This window comes from Emiliania huxleyi (assembly GCF_000372725.1).
Source record: "Emiliania huxleyi CCMP1516 unplaced genomic scaffold EMIHUscaffold_710, whole genome shotgun sequence".
Classification (NCBI taxonomy): domain Eukaryota; phylum Haptophyta; order Isochrysidales; family Noelaerhabdaceae; genus Emiliania; species Emiliania huxleyi.
This window is the reverse complement of record NW_005196680.1, coordinates 429-20,816: the sequence shown is the minus strand read 5'-3', so window position 1 is coordinate 20,816 and position 20,388 is coordinate 429. Positions and strand designations below refer to the sequence as shown.

General features: G+C 65.0%; 6 protein-coding genes across 6 annotated transcripts; 3 read left to right on the top strand and 3 right to left on the bottom strand.

Moving 5' to 3' along the window:
* Nucleotides 1-72: 72 nt before the first annotated feature.
* Nucleotides 73-2,534, bottom strand: EMIHUDRAFT_248850 (hypothetical protein; the record flags this gene model as incomplete). The annotated part of the gene is made up of 3 exons (XM_005761330.1): nt 73-250; nt 637-977; nt 1,146-2,534. 3 exons carry the CDS (start codon nt 2,532-2,534, stop codon nt 73-75), a joined length of 1,908 nt encoding a protein of 635 aa, XP_005761387.1.
* A 3,338-nt stretch (nt 2,535-5,872) lies between these two features.
* EMIHUDRAFT_248848 (hypothetical protein) lies at nt 5,873-7,181 on the top strand (the record flags this gene model as incomplete). Its single annotated transcript, XM_005761329.1, has 5 exons — nt 5,873-5,929; nt 5,996-6,205; nt 6,409-6,591; nt 6,645-7,016; nt 7,164-7,181. 5 exons carry the CDS (start codon nt 5,873-5,875, stop codon nt 7,179-7,181), a joined length of 840 nt encoding a protein of 279 aa, XP_005761386.1.
* Nucleotides 7,182-8,261: 1,080 nt separating this feature from the next.
* Nucleotides 8,262-9,547, top strand: EMIHUDRAFT_371872 (hypothetical protein; the record flags this gene model as incomplete). Its single annotated transcript, XM_005761328.1, has 3 exons — nt 8,262-8,961; nt 9,032-9,072; nt 9,157-9,547. Coding segments are annotated over exons 1-3 (798 nt in total), but the record flags the coding sequence as incomplete, so codon positions are not given.
* A 5,598-nt stretch (nt 9,548-15,145) lies between these two features.
* EMIHUDRAFT_248844 (hypothetical protein) lies at nt 15,146-16,674 on the bottom strand (the record flags this gene model as incomplete). Its single annotated transcript, XM_005761327.1, has 3 exons — nt 15,146-15,190; nt 15,262-15,798; nt 15,883-16,674. The coding sequence occupies 3 exons, from the start codon at nt 16,672-16,674 to the stop codon at nt 15,146-15,148; spliced, it is 1,374 nt and encodes a 457-aa protein (XP_005761384.1).
* A 586-nt stretch (nt 16,675-17,260) lies between these two features.
* EMIHUDRAFT_120788 (hypothetical protein) lies at nt 17,261-18,433 on the bottom strand (the record flags this gene model as incomplete). Its single annotated transcript, XM_005761326.1, has 3 exons — nt 17,261-17,650; nt 17,721-18,233; nt 18,389-18,433. The coding sequence occupies 3 exons, from the start codon at nt 18,431-18,433 to the stop codon at nt 17,261-17,263; spliced, it is 948 nt and encodes a 315-aa protein (XP_005761383.1).
* Nucleotides 18,434-18,928: 495 nt separating this feature from the next.
* On the top strand, nt 18,929-20,167 carry EMIHUDRAFT_371869 (hypothetical protein). Its single transcript, XM_005761325.1, has one exon. The coding sequence runs from the start codon at nt 19,097-19,099 to the stop codon at nt 20,147-20,149; it is 1,053 nt and encodes a 350-aa protein (XP_005761382.1). The 5' UTR covers nt 18,929-19,096; the 3' UTR covers nt 20,150-20,167.
* Nucleotides 20,168-20,388: the final 221 nt, after the last annotated feature.

The window sequence follows — 20,388 nt, the reverse complement described above, 5'->3', positions numbered from 1 at the left end:
TTTCTTTCTTTCTTTTACCGGGTACGGGACTGGCACTGCAGAGGCGACGGCTTCTAATAGAAGCCGTCGCCCTCACAGATAGATGCCGTCCTCCTCACAGAAGGCGTCGTCGGAATGGTAGTCAGGCGGATGGTCGAATCCGCGAAAACAAGAGAGCGCACAGAGAGCGTCCTGACAGATCGACCTGACGGAGTCCGCCGGCTTGTCCGCGCTGTGGCTGGCAGAGACCAGAGTCCGGAGACCGGACGGCCTATCTTGCAATCTTGGGGATTTTCACAGGAATATCGTCGCAGTATAACGACTCGAAAGCCGCAGAGGACTTGCGGAGAATGCAATCCATTTACCTATTACCTTGAGCACTTGTCTTGAGCACTGGATTTAGGAGTCGACCAAGGGGGCCCCAGGCGCCAGGGGGGGATTATTAGGGTAGATGTGTTACACGGTGCTCCCTCCGCCCTCGATCGTCCCGCTGGTGTTCATTGTGTGTGTGTCTGTGTGTGTGTGTGGGGGGGGTCATAACAAACACGGTACAGCTCCAGCTCAAAAAAAGTCTGGCGGTAAACGTACAACGGGGTCCCATATGGTGGCGGTGGCCTCCTAGAGAGAGATGGCAGCGGCAGACTGCCGCGAGCTCACAGCATGGCGGCCACAAGGGCCGACGCGTCGAGGAGTTGCACCTTGTCGCCGTGGCAGTGCTTCCGTTTCTTGTGCCTCGGCACGACCGTGTCCTCGCTGCCGTCCATGAGCCGGTGCCTCTTCGGCGTGAAGCTAAACTCTGAGCCGGGCTTCATCTGAAGTCCGATCGCCTCCTCCACCAGCTCCTTGACCACTGGGCAGCGCTTCATGAGCGCCTTGAGCGGCGGCTTCAGCTGCACAAGCGGCACGAGCGGCCAGCGCACGAGCGGCATGACCTTTGCGATGATCTCGTCGGTGCGCCCCGCGAGCTGCGCCCAGCTGATGGTGTTGTCCAGGATCGTCTTTTCGTTGAGGCTTGAGGGCGTGAAGCTCGTCGCAGTTGAGCACTTCCGCGAGCTGCGCGCACGCAAGCGCAGCATGAGTGCGGCGCAGCGTGCGCATGCTAGTGGGTGGAGTTTGCAAGCGCGTGGAGGAAGCGGGTGGAGTATGCAACCGTGTGAGTGGCTTACCGAAGCGGCGTCAAGGTCCTTGACCTTGACCGCGCTGCCCTTGTAGTGCCGCGCGACCAGCTTGGCGAAGGCCTTGGTCGCCTTGGCTGCGGCACTGCCCTCCGGCACCTCAGCATACGCGGCGTCGCGCAGGCGGAGCTGCAAGCTGGTCTTGGCGCCGGAGGTCGAGAGGCCGCGCTGCTCCAGCATGGCCTGCAGCTCGGCGACCGAGGCGCCGTCGACGTCGCAGCCGGTCGCGCACCCGCGCAGGCAGAGCAGCGAATCGACCGGAGAGAGCGGGCTCGCCACGCGCTTCGACGCGAGGAGCCAGAGGTTGAAGAGCTCGTACTGACGCTGATACTTGGACACCTCCAAGTCGCCGCCGCAGAGGAACTTGCCGTCGGAGAGGACGTCCGGAAGGTTACGGCCCAGGACGACGCCCTGCGTGTCCGAGCCAAGCACGCGGTAGGAGCCGGATGCGCGCCTCTCGTTTGTTGGCCGCTGGGGATGCTTCACCCACGAGCTGACCTTCGCCAGCACCGCGCGGCCGCCCGTATTCTCTCCCGTCAGCATGACAGAACCGTTCCATCCGAGACGGGCCTTGACCTTCGCACCGGTCGCTCCGAGCAGCCAAGACAGGTCCTGATCCGTGGGCGACCCGTCCATGGCCTGGTGAGCCGTCCACCTCTCCGAGCTCGTGTCCACCTCCAAGGACGGCAGCCTGACCGTCGACGCCTTCACGTGCGTCATGGCTTCGCAAATGGCCGAGAGGTCGAGATCCGCGAAGGCCGAGACATCCAGCAGCTTGCGTCCGGCCTCGGCCACCCCTTGTGCGGACGCCTCGCGCAGGCGCTTCCACACCTCGCTGTGTGCGTCTGCTTCGGTGTGGCGCAGGGCAGCCACGAGCATCTCGCAGGCGGTCTTGGCGCTCGCCTTTGCGCTGGCGACGAGCATGGTCGACATGGACTCCAAGATTGAGTCAAACTCCCACAGCGTGGCCAGCTCGCAGATCTCGAGCAGCACGGCGCTCTCGGTGGACGTCTGCAGCTGCTGCCCGTACAGCAGGGCCATCAGGTGGCGAAGCGCAGCGGCCGAAGCGCCCACGCCGTCACCCGTCTTTGCAATCACCTCGCCCGCGCGGGCCTCGGCCGAGTCGTCGTGCTCCATCATGCGCTTGAAGAAGCGCGACTGCGCACAGAGGTCCTGCTTGCGTGCCGGGACCTTCGTGCCGTCACCGGCGACGAGCGCAAAGTCTGCATCGAAGGCGACGGCAGCCAGAGCGCCCGCCTGGTCCTTGAGGGACTGGAGGCGCTCCTCTAGCTGGCGCAGCCGGTCGTCGTACGCCGCTCGGTTGGCGGCAGCGGTCGAGCGCAGCTGCGTGCCGCGCAGCAGGGCAATGAGCTCCGCCATCCCCTCCAGCTGTGATCCTGTAATCCTGGAATCCTACGTACGGCAGTTATACCCCTGTATCGTAGTTATGGTCCACTTTAGAGCTGTGAACGTGAACAGAGTGGTACCAGTAGAGGGGTTTGGCACAATGGCAGGGATCTACATTTGTAGGGATCCCTTATAGAGATGTTAGAGGTGGGTTAAGAGGGCGGCACGCCGCACGCTAATCTTGAAAACGTCCAACGGAGCTCCGTGTTGCTCCCAGCGCCCTCCCCCGCGCGTCTTGCGGCCATGGCCGATGATACTAGTATGAGAGGTCATCTGGCTACCGCGAGCGCGACTCAACTCGTCGACATCGTCCGATGATGGTGCCGCAAAGTCAGCCCTCGGAGGCTATGGTGGGGTCGAGCCGGCAGTAGCCGTGACATGTGGTTCCACCACCCCTCGTAGGCTTTGCCTCTGACCGCCACCGCTCCCAGGCTGCCTAATGGGATGGAAAGGAAGGCTCGGCGAGCGTATAGAAGCGTGCTCGACCTCGTCGTGGCAACCTGCATGGCAGCGCTGGTAGGCGCGATGAGCGTCGTGCCACCTGACCCGAGACGGGTCGCAGGCGTCGTACCGAGCGCGTCGAGACCGTGTCCTGATGTGATCTGCACGGGTGAGTCACGTCGGCGTCAAAGGAGCGACGTGCGACCTGTCAGAGCTTGATCTCCGATCTCAGCGGCGTCGAGTCGTCTCCGGCGGCGACACTATTGTACCTCCCCAGGACGCGCAGAGGCAGCTGCGACCCCGCCGAGTGGACGGTTGCACACCGCGCCACCTGCTGTGTGCAACCGTCTACTCGGCGGGGTGACAGCTGCCTCTGGAAGGCACCGAGAGGTACAATAGTGCGCAAATGGTGAAATCAAGGTTTTGTAACGCGAGCTGTGCCACAGTGAAATGGCACTAGCCAAGAGTGAATTGGAACTAGTGCTACTTGGATAGCACGCTTTCGGAGTACCGACGGCTAAGGCCGAGGCAGAAAAGGTTTCTGTTTTTCTCCGCTTTTCTTCACAGGATTTTCCTGTGAAGAGAGACGTAGAGAAACAGACATTTCAAACTCGGTGTCGAACCACCGGAACCGCCTTGCCCAGGCGCACAATAGTCCCCAGTCTGGCAACGGCCAGTTCTGTCATCCTGGTGCTCAAGGAAACGGGAAGCGGCGAAAGCCGACGGTTGGTAGGAATGGGGCTCCCGGCCAGATTTGGGCTTGGAGTTGGCTGCCTCGAGTTTGGATCTCGACGCGCGTCGAGAATAGGGAGGGGTGGAAGAAATGTGAAACGATTCGGATTTGTGAAACCCTCGTCTCGACTTTTTTCGCGAGCCACAGGCGCTCGCCCTGTGAGCCACAGCGCCTCCGGACAGCGTGCCGAGCGCCTGCTACAGGTTTGCCTGCAGCCCAGCCGCAATCGCTGCGGCGGCAGCTAGTCGGTTCGGCCTGGACTCGCGCGCGCCGAGATGGGAACCCAACACACGGCGCGTCGACCCGCCTCCGCTTTTGCAACAAAGTCTGCTTGGCTTGTGCAGGTGATGCCCAGAGCAGCAGAGACGACGCCGGCAGCCTCGGCTCGACCTCGAAGGCGGATCTCGTGGCCAAAAACCTGTGCTCTATTCGTCGGTGGTTCACAGTAGACGTCTGTGTAGGGCAGCTCTCGCGTCGACTATGCGCCGCCAAAGACTGTCTATGAGGGCACACCCGAGGAGGCGCCGATTTCATTACCGTGCGGCGGTGGCCAGGTCACAGGCATCGGCTGTGACACTGGAGAGTCGAGCAGCGGCACTGAACTTCCCTACAGGTCATTCCAGCGACCCACGGAGTACGGTCTCAGCGCGCAATCACTCTACTAGATCCCATCCTTGCCGGGCCTCTGCGAATGTAGGTACCGAGTTCATGCGTGGCCAGGTTGCAGGCCCATACTGCCTGGTCTCCAGCACCTATGATCACCGCGCCAGGCCGCAGTCGACGACTTTTGTGTGCGCTGGCCGCACTCAACCGTTGAGTCGCGGTGTATCAGTCTGACCACACTCGGGACCGCGTAGGCGATATGGGCGACTCTGGCCGTCCTGCATATGACCGACCATGACCCAGGAGGAGTCTACACGAGACACATCGTACATGGCTGGCGTTCTCGCGGCAGCACTATCGCGTGCGGCCGAGTGCGAGCTTCCGTGCCCGGTGCCAGACGCACTCGGCGCCAGACGTCCTCGGGAGCTCGCATTTTTGCCATACCTGCCTGCCCTCCCACTGGCTCGGCGCTCCTGGTCCCTACCCTCGTAGGCAAGGCTGAGTGACCCCGAGCTCCAGGGCGCCATCGCCGTGCTCGGCGGCGCCGCCAAGGGCGCGAAAGACGCGCTCACAAAGGACTAGACGCGCTGCTGCTAAAGAAGCCGGGCACGCTCGTCGCGAGAAGTGGCTGCCGCCGCCGTCGGGAGGGCGGCAGCCACTTCTCGCGCTGCCCAACGCGCCTTCGCCGACCGCCGCGCCATCGCCGATGCCGTCGCTCGCGCTACCGGCGCCACCGGCCGCGCGGGCCGCGCTGGCGGCGCCGCCGCCGGCCGCTGCGGCTCCGCAGAAGCGATCCCTCGCGCAGAATCGCCCTCGGTGCCGCGGCGGGCCGGGGGAGAGGGCGTGAGGGTGTCTGTGGTGGGTAGGGGCCCCTTGCCCATCGGGTCGCTGCGCGCTAGAGCAGCGGCGGCCCGCCTAGGGGGCTCAGGGCGGCCTGCCGGAGGGTGCCCCTAATGTGAAACACCTCCGGGGGAGGCCAACTTTGAGTGGTTGTGCCGAGTACTGTTTAAGGGTTGTGGGGCTGCTGTGGGCGGTTTTGGGCGTCCCTGGGGCACCCTCTGGAAGGGTCTGGCCCGTTGGTTCGGGGGGCGTCGCGTCTGGGGGGGTATTCACACCTCGAAAATCGTTTCACAGAAGGTACACCCCTCCCTACCCTCTGTATCGTAGTTATGGCCCACTTTAGAGCTGTGAACGTGAACAGAGTGGTACCAGTAGAGGGGTTTGGCACATGGCAGGGATCTACACTTGCTTTTACACTTGCTTGTAGGGATCCCTTATAGAGATGTTAGAGGTGGGTTAAGAGGGCGGCACGCCGCAGGCGGGGCGGCATGCCGCGGCTCAACTTGAGAGGAGTTCATCTTGACGGCGGTCGCCGACGCTGCTCGAACGGCAGTTGTCGACCGCCGGCAGTTGACCGGCAAGATGAAGTCCACTGCGCTCGCAAAAAATACCATCGGAACCGTCTCGCCAAGGCGCACAATAGTCCTCAGTCTGGCAAAGGCCAGTTTCTTCATCCCGGGCCGCCATGAAATAAATGGCGACTGGCAGAGGCTTGTCAGAGCAACTGGATTTCACCAAAATCCAGGGCAAAGTGTGGGAGGAAGTCTCGAGAGCAAAAGTGTAAGTCCAAGTGTGGAACGCTGCAACCCCCCCCCAGTACCTGGGTGGGTACTCTTGCACGAGTCCGCAATGCTTGCTGGGACACCCATGCTGGCCACCATCGCTCCTCTCTCTCGCTGGCTCCCTCATCGACAGTGTCAGCTCCTCGTGGACCCCTGTTGCGCACACCTGGGTCGGGACTTGCGATTCGAGCGAGTCGGCGGGCTCTGAGGCGACGATCGTCACGGTGGCAGAACAGCCAACCTCTGTTGACCTCCTCCTCCCCCTCCTCCCCCTCCTCCCCCCCCCCCCCCCCTCCTCCTCCTCCCCTTCCTCCTCCTCATCGCGCAACTGCAGAAGGCGCACCGTTGCGCGATGATGAAGGACAAGGCGGCGGCAGAGGATGACAAGGCGGCGGCAGTGGCGGCGGCAGTCGAGGCGGCAGAAGCTCTGGCAGACGACCTGCCAGAGCTTCGCGGCACCGACCCGGTGACATCCCTCGACCTCGACGAGAGGGGCCTCGGCCCCGCCTCTGCCACCGTGATCGCGTCGCTGATTGCGGGCAATGGGGTGCTGCAAGAACTTTACATCGGCGACAACCACATCGGCGACAAGGGCGCCGCTGCAATTGCCGACGCGCTGCGCGGCAACGGGGTGCTGAAATCTTCTCTACCTCAACGGCAACGAGATCGGCGACGAGGCTCGAGGGCGCCAAGGCACTGGCTTCCGCTCTGCGCGTCAACGCGGTGCTCACCAACCTTAACCTTGGCGACAACGAGATCAGCGACGAGGGAGCCGCTTCGATCGAGGGAGCCACGCTGTGCGCCAACGGGGTGCTGAACAAGCTAGATGTCTCTCGGAACGAGATCGGCCCCACCGGCGCCGCCGCGATCGCCGACGCCCTTAAGGGCAACGCGGTGCTGACCACCCTCGAGCTCGCGCACAACAATAAGATCGGCGACGAGGGCGCGAAGGCGATCGGCGGCGCTCTTGCGGTCAACGGGGTGCTGAACAAACTCTGGCTTGGCGAGAACAACATCGGCATCGAGGGCGCGAAGGCGATCGGCGGCGCTCTCGCGGTCAACGCACAACGGGGGGGTGCTGAAATCTCTCGACCTCTCCTACAACGACCATCAACGACATCGACCTCTCCTACAACGACATCGTGAGGGCGGCGGGCGCGGGCGCCGAGAGGCTGGCCTCTGCTCTGTACCCCTGGGGGCGAGGGTTCAGGCATCCCGTGACTCGCCATGTTCTGGAACTCCTCCGGACCAGCCGGGGGCGAGGGTGGGGGTGAGGGTGGGGGTGAGGGAGGGGGTGAGGGTGGGGGCGAGGGCGGAGGCGAGGGCGGGGGTGTTGGCGGGGGCGACTTCTCGACTGTCTGTGCGCTTGTGCGTCCAGACCCGGAGGTCCGGGGCGATTGAAAAAGAGGCGCCTGACCACAAGGCGCGAGAAACGAATCTGCGAGGCGTGGCCGCGCATGCGGCCCGATGGGGAGGAGCGGGGCGGACTACGGGGATCGGCCTCTTACACGGCCCTTCCTTGCAGCGAGCCCACTCCAACCCACCCGCGCTAGGTCTCGGGGGACGCAGGGGTCAGTCAGCCCCGCGCGACCTCGGGAACTAGCCGGGGCAGTCGGAGAAGGGGCAACTCCGTGCACTGACGGTCGGCCGTCAGAAACCACGCCTGCGTGGATCGCGTCACACCAATCCTCGCTACCCAACGCGGCCAAGGATATACCTCGAGAACCTCGAAAAAGGTCCTGCCGCCACCGCGCCATCCTCGCTCCTTCCTGCCGCCGCCGCCTCTGCTCAGTCGTTTGACCCGCCGCCCAATGCTCCGCCGTTCGCTGCCGTGGTCTGCCGCCGTGCCGCCGCTCCTTACCGTGCCGCTCCTTCCGCGCCTCGCCGCCCTTGCCATTTATTCGCCGTCCCTCCTGCCGTGCGTTACCGCCGTGCCGCCGTACCGCCGCTCCTACTCGAGTACAGTGCCGCGCCGCCTCCCACACGCACACACCTTACCTCCTGCTCGACCGAGTTTGCGATGAGAAGTGACCCGAGCCGCCGGGTGCCCCGCAGCGGCCTCGCTGGACCAGAAGAACCGGTCCGCGAGTGCTCCGCAGCAGCCTCGCTGAGCCAGCCAGAACGTCGTAGTGTTCTTGCTCCCAGCGCTTGCGCTTCGGCGGTTAGTGGTGCACTAACCGCCGAGAAACCCTTCGGGTCGCTCCTCATCGCAAACCCTGTCAGCAGAGTCTCCTACGGGAATGTACGTAAGAGCTACATACACTGAAAAAGAGAAAAAGCGCAATTCGTGAGAGAGAGTAACGCCGACATAGCCGACGCCCACACCGCCAACCCGACCTGCCCTGCGTCACAGAGAGAGTAACGCCGACCGGGGGCCGCACCGCCAACCCGACCTGCTCGTACTTTGGGTGCGTGCCCTCCGCCAATGTCCGCCGGGCGGGCGGGCGGCTGGCGGGGAGGCAACTGTGGCGCCTGGCGAGTGGCGGACCTTCGCGACGAGTGCGCCTTCAAGGGCCTCGACACGAGCGGCGGCAAGTCCGCCCTCATCGCCAGGCTTGACCAGCACGCCGCGCGAAGGACGGATGGGCTCGACGACTCTCCGTTCCGGCATCTGTCCGACGACGAGCACCGCGAGATCTGCGGGGTGCTGCTCGGCTTCCACGCGGCGGACGCCTTTTGCGGCAGGAGGCCCGGCTGCGTCTTCAAGACCGGCGGATGGGGCCTCGGCTACTATGTGGACGCGGCGCCCTGCGCGCGCGACCTCCTGATGTTCGGCTCCACCTGCCGCGACCTGCGCGCAATCATGATGCCGCCGCTGCAGCCGTACGTGGCAAACCAGCTCAAGCAGTTTCGCGACTTTGGCGACGCGCGGCAGCGGACCATCCGCGGCGAGGCGCACCGGTGCAGCGTCGACAGCAGTCTCGGCTCAGACCCGTTTCGCGGGATTCAGTGGGCGGGCATGCCTCGGAAGGTGGAGAAGAAGGAGCTGGCCGTGCTGCAGGCGCCGCGCCTTTCGAGGCGAGGCGAGGCGCTGGTGGACGGCGCCGCTTCACGGCTGACCTGTTCAACAGGTCGGCCTGCGCCTCGCAGCGCGGTGCGGGGTGTGCGAGAGGCACCGGCTCTCCCCCTGCCCCCCCCCCCCCCCCCGCTGCCCGCCGCCCCATCGGAACATCACGCGTAGCTGATGACGGGTCAGGCACGGGCCGCTCTTCCGGCAGGTCGTCCGCATGCACAAGGAGCTGCGGCAGTTCATCGAGAGCGAGGCGCTCGCGCGCAAGCGGAGGCAGGCGCACGGGGACTACCCGCCCCCGTTCTGGAGCAAGGCCTTCCACAAGCGCTGCGTTATTGCGGCAGGGTGGTTTTTGCAGCCCGGGCTGCCATAGGTTGAAGCAGCCGCTCCACGACAAGAGGAGCGCACCGCTGTGGCTGTTGTATAATGGAATACCATTTACCAATCTAACCAATCCCACTGTGAATCCACAGGGCTTGCACCTCAAACCCTCTCCTCTCACAGACCAGCGCACAGCGCCATAGCCCTATAGCGCATAGGATGTATTTTCTTTTCTCAATAACAAGGCTGTGAAACGCGCGCGACACCGGCCCGGGCACGTATATCGCTTAGTTGAGCTGGGGCACGCTCACAGGCGTTCCCGCTTCCCGGCGATCCCGCCGGGCCCGGGTGCCGGGAGCGGCGGGGGGCGGCGGGATGGATCCGCGCGACAGAGCGACGACGCACGACCCGCACAAAAATATAAGGGCTCGAGAGTCTCAGAGAGCCGGGCTAGTATCCCGCGAGGGAGGGAGAGCGAGGTCGGGATATTCTTGACCTCGTGTAGTTGCCGACGCCGAAAATGTTAAAAATTATGCAATTGGTCCGTCCCGCAACGTGCGTTCGCTGATCAGTCCATGCATGCTTTGCTCGCGGCTGGCCGCATACTACTGCTGCTCGTCGCCGCTCCAGCCTCAACCGAGGATGCAGTAGGAGACTTTGCAGCCGGCGAGTCCCGCGATTTGGGGTCTGGCGATGCGTCCTCTGGAAGCACCGGCGGCGCAGGCACCTACTCAGAGCGCGAGTTGGACTTCTTTGCAGGTGGAAGCCAAGACATTGATATCAGCCTCGCAGGCTGCAAGTCCTTGTTTGAGTGCTTGACGCTTTGCAAAGGCGAAGCGACTAGTGCAGCCCTCGCGCGGGTCGCAAGTCCTACGCAGGACAATGGTTGCAATGATGGGCTTCCGCTCTGGATGCTCGACCTTACCAGCCAGGTTGCGGCAGGGTGTTGCCAGGGGTGCTACTCTATGATACCCCTACCTCCATCGCCGCCGCTGCCCTCACCGCCGCTACCTCCGACAGAGTTGTCTCCGACGTCACCTCTGATCCCGCCGCCGCTGCCGCTGCCGCCGTCACCTTCGCCTCTGCCGCCGTCACCGCCGATCCCGCCGACAGATGTCGTCGCCCGCACCTTTCAAGACATTGCGCCCGAGTGGTGGCACGCCGACGCTGATGAACAGGCCTGGAAATTCGAGACGGGCCTCATCGGCGCGGGAGCATTGCTTCTCGGGCTCGGGCGGGTCGCCTCTCTCGAACCAACCGCCGCACAAGCCCGCGTGGCCGCCGCCGTGCTGCTGCTCGGCAACGCGGTCGCGTCTCCCGCGGATCCGCCTTCGTCAAACGCGTTTCCATCGCCGCCGCCGCCTCTGTCCGCACCGCCGCTGGCCCCTCCGTCCTCTTGCGACACGGCGCTAGACCTATCCACTCAAACCTCCCCGTTGTCATCGAGTACCGTCAGCGCTCCCAACACGCATGGCACATCCTGCGGCGGCTCTGGCAGTGAGAAGATCTTCTACGTCGAGGTGCCGGCAGGAGGCGAGCTCACGATCAGATTGATGTCAAACACGTACGACTCGAGGCACGAGACGCAATGGGGCGGGAGCTGCCCAGGCGACAATTCCGTCGCATGTACCGACGAACCAGACACCTTGCAGCACTCGTGGATCAACACTCACGGCTCGACTCAGACGGCGTACTTTATCGTGGACGCATTTTCGTCCGGCAGCGGCGATTTTGTACTCGCGTGGAGTGTCCCGCCGTTGCCGCCTTTGCCACCTTTGCCGCCCTCGCCGCCGCCCTACCCGCCGGGTGAGGCTCCCCTCCCTCCACCGCTGCCGCCGCTGCCGCCGCCGCCCTCTCCGCCATCGCCACCCTCTCCGCCGCCACCCTCAACGCCGCCGCCGCCGCCCCCGCTCGGTTTCTCCAGCGTCCCGACGCCCGAGCCGACGCCCGAGCCGACGCCCGTCCCGACGCCCGAGCCGACGCCCACTACGTGGGCGTACTACAGTGGCGAGGAATACCTGTTGAGCGACACCTGCACGGGGGATTTTTGGACTTGGAACGGCACGGTCGCGACAAGCGAGAACGAGGCGGCTGACGCATGCGACGGCACCAAGGCGTGCCGTCCCGATGGCCCGCCCGTCGATTGCGTGGGCGCGGCGGCGCAAGAGTGCGGACGCCGCTGCAGCCAGTGCCTCGCGCCGGATGCGACCACCGACGCCAACGGCACCTCCTGCGAATCCGGCCCGTGCAATGCCTGCCGTGTGTTCCGCTCCTGCGCCACGGGGGGGGCTGGCGCGGAGGGAGACTGCAGCTGCTACGAGCAGGCTGGCGCGTACTACGTCGGTGGGCCCTTCTGCTATGACCCGGCCGGCTGCTGGGAGAGTTCCCCGGTTGGCTTCCCCACGCTGCTCGCGGACCGGGAGCCCATCACGTCGGCCGCGGACGCCGACTGCAGCTCCTTCTCGCCCAGCGCGGAAGGCACCAACGTCTTCTTCCACCCACGGTACTGCTACACGTCGCCCGGCTGCTACGCCGCCCCTACCGGAGACATCACGCTGCTCGGGCCGCCGTGCGCCGCGCCCCCCCCGTGCTACGCAGCGGACGGCTGGAGCACGAATTTTGACTGGTGCAATTTCTCGGGGCCGGTGCCCATGCTCGAAACCACGTTCTTCGATGGCAGCGACAACTGCAGCACGACCGGTGAGAGGTACAGCATGGTCGCAAACGGCACATGCGTAAACCACGGAGACGGCTCGTCTGGCATCTACTACTGTGTGATGCCCGACGACCCTCTCGGCGCCTCGCGAGTGCACTGCCGGCCAGGCGCCTCTCCCAGAGGCCCGCGACGTGTCACGACACTGCGCCGTAGGCGCGTCCGCGCTGCCCTCTCCGCCGCCGTTGCCGCCAACGCCGCCCTCTTCGCCGCCGCCGCCCTCTACGCAGTTGCAGCTGCTCGTCGCCGCCGCCGCTCCAGCCTCAACCGATGATGCAGTAGGAGACTTTGCATCTGGCGAGTCCCGCGATCTGGGGTCTGGCGAAGCGTCCTCTGGAAGCACCGGCGGCGCAAGCACCTACTCTGAGCGCGGGTTTGACTCCTTTGCAGGTGGAGGCCAAGATACAGCGGGAGCGCCCTCGGATTCGGCCCCTGAGTCGGCGACGCCAGCACCGACCCCGGACAGCGAAGGGGGAGGTGATGACACAGGCACGTCCTCCGAGCCACCCACTCCCCACGACAGCTTCCACGCTGAGCGTGGTGTTAGTGCCGACGACATCGCAGACACAGAAGAGAGCTCATCAGGCAACGGACTAGACGCAGGTGCGATTGCTGGGATCGTAATCGGCAGTCTGGCCGGTGCTTTGCTGTCAGCGTGGTGTGTGTGGGCTTGCCGCATTGGCTATCTTTAGAGATATTGCAAAACGAGGGCTATGCCTCCCCACTCTCGACGGCCCTGTACATTGTGTCCTCCTCTGCTCCCTACGCGCTGCCATCAGAACAGCGATGCGTCCGAGTCTGCTAGCAACAACGTCTTGTCAGGGATCTGCAGCGGCATCGCGTCGAAGCGTGAGAACTTGAAACGGGTCGCGTACGGTGTCCCCACCTCGTACATGGTCGCATCGCCCTCGATTGCGCCTATGGCCGCAAGACGGCTCGTTCGGAGCGCGGCCGGGAGGGGCCTCGGGCATCGGGCATCGACGCTCCTTCCGCCATGGCCGACGTTCGAAAGTGGCCTGAGCTGGGGTACACGTCTTTCTTGCCTGCCACGGGGTGGGTGGGTTGATGTCAGACCCAGCTGGCAAGAGCAGGGCGGGAGAGGGCTGTCACGTATAGCAGGAGAAGACGTGGCTCGGAGTCGCAGTCACTCGGTCAGACTAGACGTGGTGCTCACCATAACGTGGGATGGGCGACGAGAACGACTGGCCGAATATGCCTAGAACCAGAGAAAGGCGCCCTTGCGCGTCACTGCCGCCAATTGGGTGGGTGCATACTGGGATGGCGGACGCACCGTGCGGCCGGCTGCGCGCGGCAAAGTCGCCCTTGGCTGAGAAGCCAATATCGAGCCGATGCGCGGGGCCAATGGTCGCCTTGGTCGGGGCGCCTACTCTCGAGGCGGCCCGGTGGGTAAAGGCAGGGGAGGGGGAGGGGGGGGACTTGGTGCAAGGGGAGCGGGCGCCCTTTACGGCGATGCTCCAGTTGCCAGCCGAGAACGAGGCGCTCGACAAGTGCACCTGTGCTGGGTGCAATCGTTCCATCGGCTGGGTGGCGACTGGGCCAGGGGTTGTCACGCCTATCGCGTGCTGTGCGCGCAGCCATACCCCCCGTGGCTTCAGCACACCTTGACGACGAGATCCTCGCACGTCTTCTGCCCGCCGCGACCGAGCTTGAACGAGTGGCCGCCGCAGAAGCCCCTGATGACACGGGTGCCAACGTTGTTTTCGTCGAGCTCGCTGGCGTAGTAGGAGACGTTGGCCCACTTGCGCTTGTCGCCACCGACGAGCGCGACGACGTGGACCTCGGTGATGAACGTGCCGTCCACGACGATCTCCTCCGCGGGCACCGGCTGGTATAGCGGGAAGGTCGCCTCCTCCGTCTTGAGGTTGACGGCGAGGCTTGGTGCCGAGAGGAAGCAGTAGAGCTGTCCGTCTTTGCCTCGAAAGTCCGCGCGCCCTCCGTGCGCAAAGTGCAGGTGCGGGTCCTTCTCGACGCCCGGTTCTGGGATGGGGGGGATCGCATCCCCGTCCATCGTAACCGTGGCTGCCTCTCGAGCACCTGTGGTGAGCTCTCCAGCGTCGCGCACCACCCTGCACCGTTCTTGGTCCACGATCTTGAACCCGCCAAGCTCGTCCTGGTCGGTGCCAACCGTCGCAACCACTGTCGAGAAGTCGCGACCTTGCCTCAGCAGGTGAGCCTGGCCTGGACCAGTGGCAGTGTCGTCGTAGGCCGTATCCATGTAGACCGCGCCGACGCACACCCTGCTCGAGCCTCGATTCCAGTTGGCCTCGCGCGCAAGCGGGGCGCACTGACTGTTGCTATCGGACTTGGGTGGCATTACGACCTCGTCTTCGAGCGTGATTTCTCCACAGTATCCACTACCCAGATCAGCCGCGCCAGCAGAGCGTTCGCCGCCGAATCCCGGATTGAACGCCGGCACGGCGGAGCATTCTTTCTTGTCAAACCTCGCCTTGATGCTGCGAGACGGTCCCATCGCGGTTGAGTAAAACTTCATGGATCCTTCGTTGAAAAAGTTGTCGTAGCGGCTGTAGCAGCTGGTATCAGCGCAGCTGAGTCCAACGTTGATCTTCATTCCCTTGTCCATTGTCAATGGCAAGCCGCACTGCGCGTTGTCTTGACCTGTATAGTACGACTCGTTGTCAAAGCAAACCATCAAGCTGAATCGGTCGCCGGCCATCAGTTTTTTCTCGTTGCAAATCGTGGACGTTGCCTCGGACCGCGGCTGCAGGGGTGGGCATGGGGTCAGCAGGGCTTTGACGTTGGCAGAGCAAGCCATATGTCTCGACGAGACAGCAGACACTCCCCCCAGCCGCGATCGCGGCTGCGACGGCGCGCCGTTTTGGTGGATGGTGCGCAACGCGAACGTGAGTGATTGCACGATGAGTTTTGGGCAACGACCAACGTAATTCTTGGCTAAAATGAGAAATCAGAGATCAGAGAGCGAAATTAAAAAATGCAGCGGTGCGAGTCGCGGGAGGACGACCCCGGCTCTAGTCGCCGACCACATACCCACAAAGGTCAAAGCAGAAAACCCCCACGCCCCAGCTCGCAGCTGCACAAAAGATTGCACGGGCCGGCGGGACCTGTTCCTTTTTACCCATCTCACAGTAGAGGTGTCCGTTTTTATTTATTTATTTTACAGGGGTCGTTGTACACGCCCATTCGGATCTCGAGAAATAAAAAGCGGCAACAGTGGAGAGAGGTTATCACGCGCGCGGTCCTCCGCCTGCACGATGCACGCGAGAGCGACGCGAGGCTAGCGACAAGGCCTCAGCGAGGCAGCGAAAGCCGCGCCGCCCCAATGCTGCAGTGGCCACGGCCGCGCCCGAGCTGCTCGTGCGCCAAGCACCAGCGGCGGCCTTGGCGGGCACGGCCGTGGGGGCGGGCGGGAGGCGGCCCGGCAGCAGCCTCCCGCGAGGCCCGAACGCGAGCTGCGCAAAGCGCTGCCCCATGAGCTCGTATCCGTCCGGGGAGGGGTGCAGCTGGTCCGGCGCCAGGCCGGCGGCAAAGTCGTCCGGCCCGAAGAGGTCGAGGCCACTCGCGTAGGCGATCCGGTCGTCGCCGCGCCGCTGGAGCAGCCCCACCACCCGCTCGAGCTCGGTCCGCATCTGGCTCAGGGTTGGGTAGCGCGGGTCTACCGCCTCCCGGTCAGGCGCCACGATGAGAGCCGAGCAGGAGCCGTCCTCGCGCCAGCCGGAGCCGTGCACGGGGGAGAGGACGAGGAGAGGCACGGTCGGGTGGCCGTCGCGGACCGTGGCGAGGAAGCCGAGCGCGGCCTGCGCAAAGCTGCGCAGCGAGAGGGAGCCGTAGTTGTGCACGTTGATGCCTGCTCACAGGGGGGACCTCCTCTAGGTGTGAACAGCGCGGAGCATAGCTTTGCGATGCGATGCGATGCCGAGCTTGAGCGAGATTGCTGCGACGCCATCGAGGTCGCGAATGGTGCGCGCCACCGCCTGGTCCAGGTGGCACTGGCCGCTGTAGCCGAGGTTGAGCAGGTTGAGCCCCGCCTCGCGCGCCGCGACCGCCGGCCACGAGCGGCTGGGGCTGCGCGCAGAGCCGGCAGGGCAGCCGGGGCCGGAGAAGATGGCGTCGAACCCGGTGCCGTGCGAGATGCTCGAGCCGTGTGTCACCCAGAGCGGCCGAGGGTCCGGCGCAGGCGCGAGCGACGCCCCCTCGTCCAGCCAGAAGCCAGTCACCACCTGCGGGCCGGCCGTCGACAGCCACAGCTCAAAGACGCGCTCCTCGCGCGACGCCGCCGGAGCAGCGTCCCCGAACGTGATCATTAGCTCGCTGCCTTCGTCTCCAGCACGCGCCATCGCCTCGGGGAAGCGCGAAGGTACCTCGGACAGTCCAGCGAGCGCGATGGGATGCTCCGGATCTTCGACGTGAGAGGCGACGAACGCGCCGTCGACGAACAGGTCGTAGTCGTATCGACAGTACGTGCGCAGGCGACGCACGCGCAGTCGCAGCGAGCCGGTGTCTGAGCGGAATCGGATCCGCACGCCCGAGGCACCACCCGCAGACCGGACCAGATCTGGATGGAAGAGCTCGACGTCTTTTACCGGCAGGCGCCACGGCTGCACGCCGTCGGGGTGCTGCTGAGTGGAGACGCAGCCGTCAAAGTGGAGGTCTTCGAGCGGGACGTCTCGCATTGTGCATTCTTCAGTCCGCGCCAGTCCGCGCCCTCGTCGTGCCAGTGTGGTGTGAGAGAGGCTAGTGTCCTAAGAATTCTTCGTGGGGTTCGGACTTTTGCCGGGTGTGGTATGGTTGCTCGCGCAACCCACCTCGAGACCATACCCCCCCGCCTGCTGACAGACCCAGCCTCCCGGAGACCGGGGATGGGCGGTCAGGACCATACCCCCCCACCCTTTGGGCCGTGAGAGTACCATACCATACCCCGCAAAATCCAAAAAGTTGGAAGGCCTGGTCGCCCTGATAATTCTTTTGCGTTGGGAGTTGTGTTGTAAAATTCTTTTCTTGGGGGTGACCCTGCGCCTAACTCCAGACGATTCTTAGGCGCGCGTTCGGAGTTCAGAAGTTTGTCAAGGGGTCAAGGTTGAACACAGTATCGACACCGTAGAGTCACCCACAACACGCAAAAGTCACTACTGTCCCCACAGACTACGTCAAGAGCACTCGTTGCGCGCATTGTCCCGATGAGATCCCCCGTGTGTGCACGTTGGTGGAGCAGGGCGCATCTCTTGATGTGCGCGCGAGGCCACGCGGCCACGCCTTCCCTCACGGCGAGTCGCCACTCGCGGGCGTCGACGGCACATCTTCGAGGAATGGCGGCTGCGGGCGGGGCGCTCGCTTCTCCGCTTGGCGGCGGAGGTAGCCGCGGACGAGGCCGGCGGCGAGGGCGAAGGCGACGCAGCCGATGCCGGCGTACGCCCAGCCGACGACGGAGGCGCTCTTCGCGACGACGCACTCGTCGGGCGAGCTCTCCGTGTACGAGTCGCAGTCGAGCGGCGCGAAGCCGTTTGGCCGCCCGTCGCGTGCCGACGTGTCGTCGCGGCTGCAGATCGGGATGGCGGCGGCGAGGCAGGCGGGGCAGATCTGCGACTTGCAGCCAAACTCGGAGGCGTCCGCCTGGTTGGCGATGATGCCGCCGAGTGCCCAAGCGGCCACCTAATTTGTGGAGACCGGGAGGGTGGGGTGTCATGCATGTGCGGCACGCTGCAAGCTAGGCCCGCTGCACCGCCGCGTAGACGGGGTCCGAGTACTCAAAGGTGGCGGCGCACGCGACGGCGACCGCGACGACGAGCAGGCCGATTGCAAAGTCGGGCGAGGGGAGCCACCCCTCGTCGAGGAGGACAACCTGGATGCCGAGGCAAGAGGCGACTGTCACCCACGACGCGTTTGCAGAGAAGGCGGCGGCGGCGAGCTTCGAGGCGGCGGAGCGGCGCGACGAGAGCTGGTTGACGTCGAGTCGGCGGAGGACGACGAAGAGGAGCGCGTCGTAGACGAGGATCACGACCTGCGAGGCCCAGTAGACCTCGTACCCGAAGAGGAAGAGCCACGCCGAGTTGGCCGCAAAAAGGGCCAGCACCGGGCCTCGGATCTTGGCGTACGACGGCTCGCGCAGGCCGCCAAAGCGCTGGAAGGGCAGCGCCTGGTACACGACAAAGAGGCCCTCGAGCGTGTAGATGATGCCCCAGATGGCAAAGGCCCAGCCGATGGGAAGGCCGTAGACGGGGTGCGTGTGCGCAATCTGCAAGTGGACGGAGGGTTTGGTGGTCAGTCCGCGGTGGGGCGAGCGGCGTGGCAGCTCGAGCGTGGCAGCGGCAGCGGGTCGAGCGTGGCAGCGGCAGCGGGTCGAGAGTGGCAGCGGAAGCAGCAGGGCGCCTCTGTGTTTGTAAACTTGACGGCCCCGAGGTTGTTGTCGGTGACGAGGTAGTTGGCGATCGCCATGGCGACAAAGGCGAGAACGACGGCCGCGGCCGGTAGACCGGGCGAGGGCGGCGGAGTCTTCATTGGCACGGTGGTGGCGTCTCCGTCCGTGTCCAGCCAGTGTAGTGACCTACGAAGGGCTTCGAAAGAATTTTACCACTAAGCCCCCTCTCGAGGTTCTCGAGGTGGATATCCTTTGGCCGCGTTGGGTAGCGAGGATTGGTGTAACCCGAGCCACGGAGGCGTAAACCCCCTCGCACAACTCTGCGCACGGGACTGGCGCGAAAGAAAGATCTCGACTTCGCTCCGCCCGAGCGGCGCGCCCGACGGAGAGAGACGGCGGCCCACTTGCGCGACGTTGTGCTGCCAAAGCACTTTGCGAACCTGGAGCGGCTGCTGGCGTGATGAAGCCGGGCATCGTTGGAGGCGACTTTGGAGGCGAACGCGAAGATAACGTTCCTCCTTGCAAGTTGAAAGAAAAAAGAAAATCCCCGTCAAGATGGCGCCGCGATTTCGCCCTGTTCGACGGGAGTTCTCGCTGCGCTAGGCTCAGACGGGAGTTCGCGCTGCGCTAGGCTCAGACGGGAGTTCGCGCTGCGCTAGGCTCAGACGGGAGTTCGCGCTGCGCTAGTTCGCGCTGCGCCCCCCTGCCTGCGCTATCTAGGCTCAGTGTACACGCGAAAAATGCTCGCCGCCGCTGTGGTCACCGCGGCGTCGCCTGACCACCTCGTCGTGCTCCAGCACGGCCTCTACGGCGGCGCTTCCAACCTTGCCGTCCTGCGGCAGTGCCTCGTCGGCATAGGCGGGGACAACGTGCTGGTGCACCTCGCCTCCGCCAACGAGGGCATGACCCGCGACGGCGTCGCTGCCGGCGGCCGGCGCCTCGCCGCCGAGATCCGCTCCGTCGCCGCGTCCGCTCCGTCGCTCGAATCGCTCTCGCTGGTGGGAAACTCGCTCGGTGGGCTCTACGTGCGTGCGGCGGCGGCCGAGCTGTACGGCGGCGGGCAGCAGGAGCTCGGCCTCGCTCCCAACACATTGGTGACGACAGGGTGCCCGCACCTGGGCGTGCGCCGGTACACGTACCTGCCGCTCCCTCCCGCGCTGCACTCGCTCGGCGGCCTGGTCGCCGGCCGCACCGCGTCCGACCTGCTGCTGCGCCGGACCGACGCGGACCCGCGCCGTCCGCTCCTCGTCGAGATGGCGGACCCCGACTCGAGGTACGGCGTGGCGCTGCGCTCCTTCCAGCGGAGGCGGCTGTACGCCAACCTGCGGGGCGACTTCATGGTGCCGTTCGGCACCGCCGCCATCGAGACCGGCGGCTGGGCCGCGGGCGTGGGCGACGGGCGCCTCGTCGCGCGGTTTGCGGCGCGGCGTGACGTGGTCTTTCGTGATGTGGAGGTGTGCGGAGGCCGCGCCGACGGCATCGGCGTCGTGTGCGAGCAGCGGCAAGAAAGGGCGGAGGAGGGGGCGGAGGGGGCGGAGTGGGAGGAGGAGATGCGGGCCGGCCTGTCGGCGGTGGCGTGGGACAAGGTGGGGGTGAGCTTCCGCGCCGCCGGCACGCTGACACCGCTCGCGCACAACAAGCTGCCCGCGCTGCGGCGCGAGGGGTGGAGGCGCGCCTTCGAGTGGGTGGAGCAGGCGCAGGAGGGCGTGCCGGTGATGGAGGACGCCGCGCGGTTCGTGGTGGGCGGCCGGGGGCGAGGGGGCGAGGGTCGCGGTGGGGAGTCTTCCTCGTAAAGCAATGAAAAGGGAGACGAGAGGGAAGGGGGCGGTCGTGATTGCGCGAGCAGACAGGAGAAGGAGCAATTCCAAAATGCTGACCGGCGACGGGCGCTTCCTCCCCTTCCACCACAGGACATCCTCCGCCTCCTCAAGACCGGCGAGGCGATTCCAAAATGCTGACCGGGTTCGATTACCTGGTACGGTGTGGTAAAATGTCTCATTTGCCCCGAGATCCAGCTCCTCAGGTGGGCGCC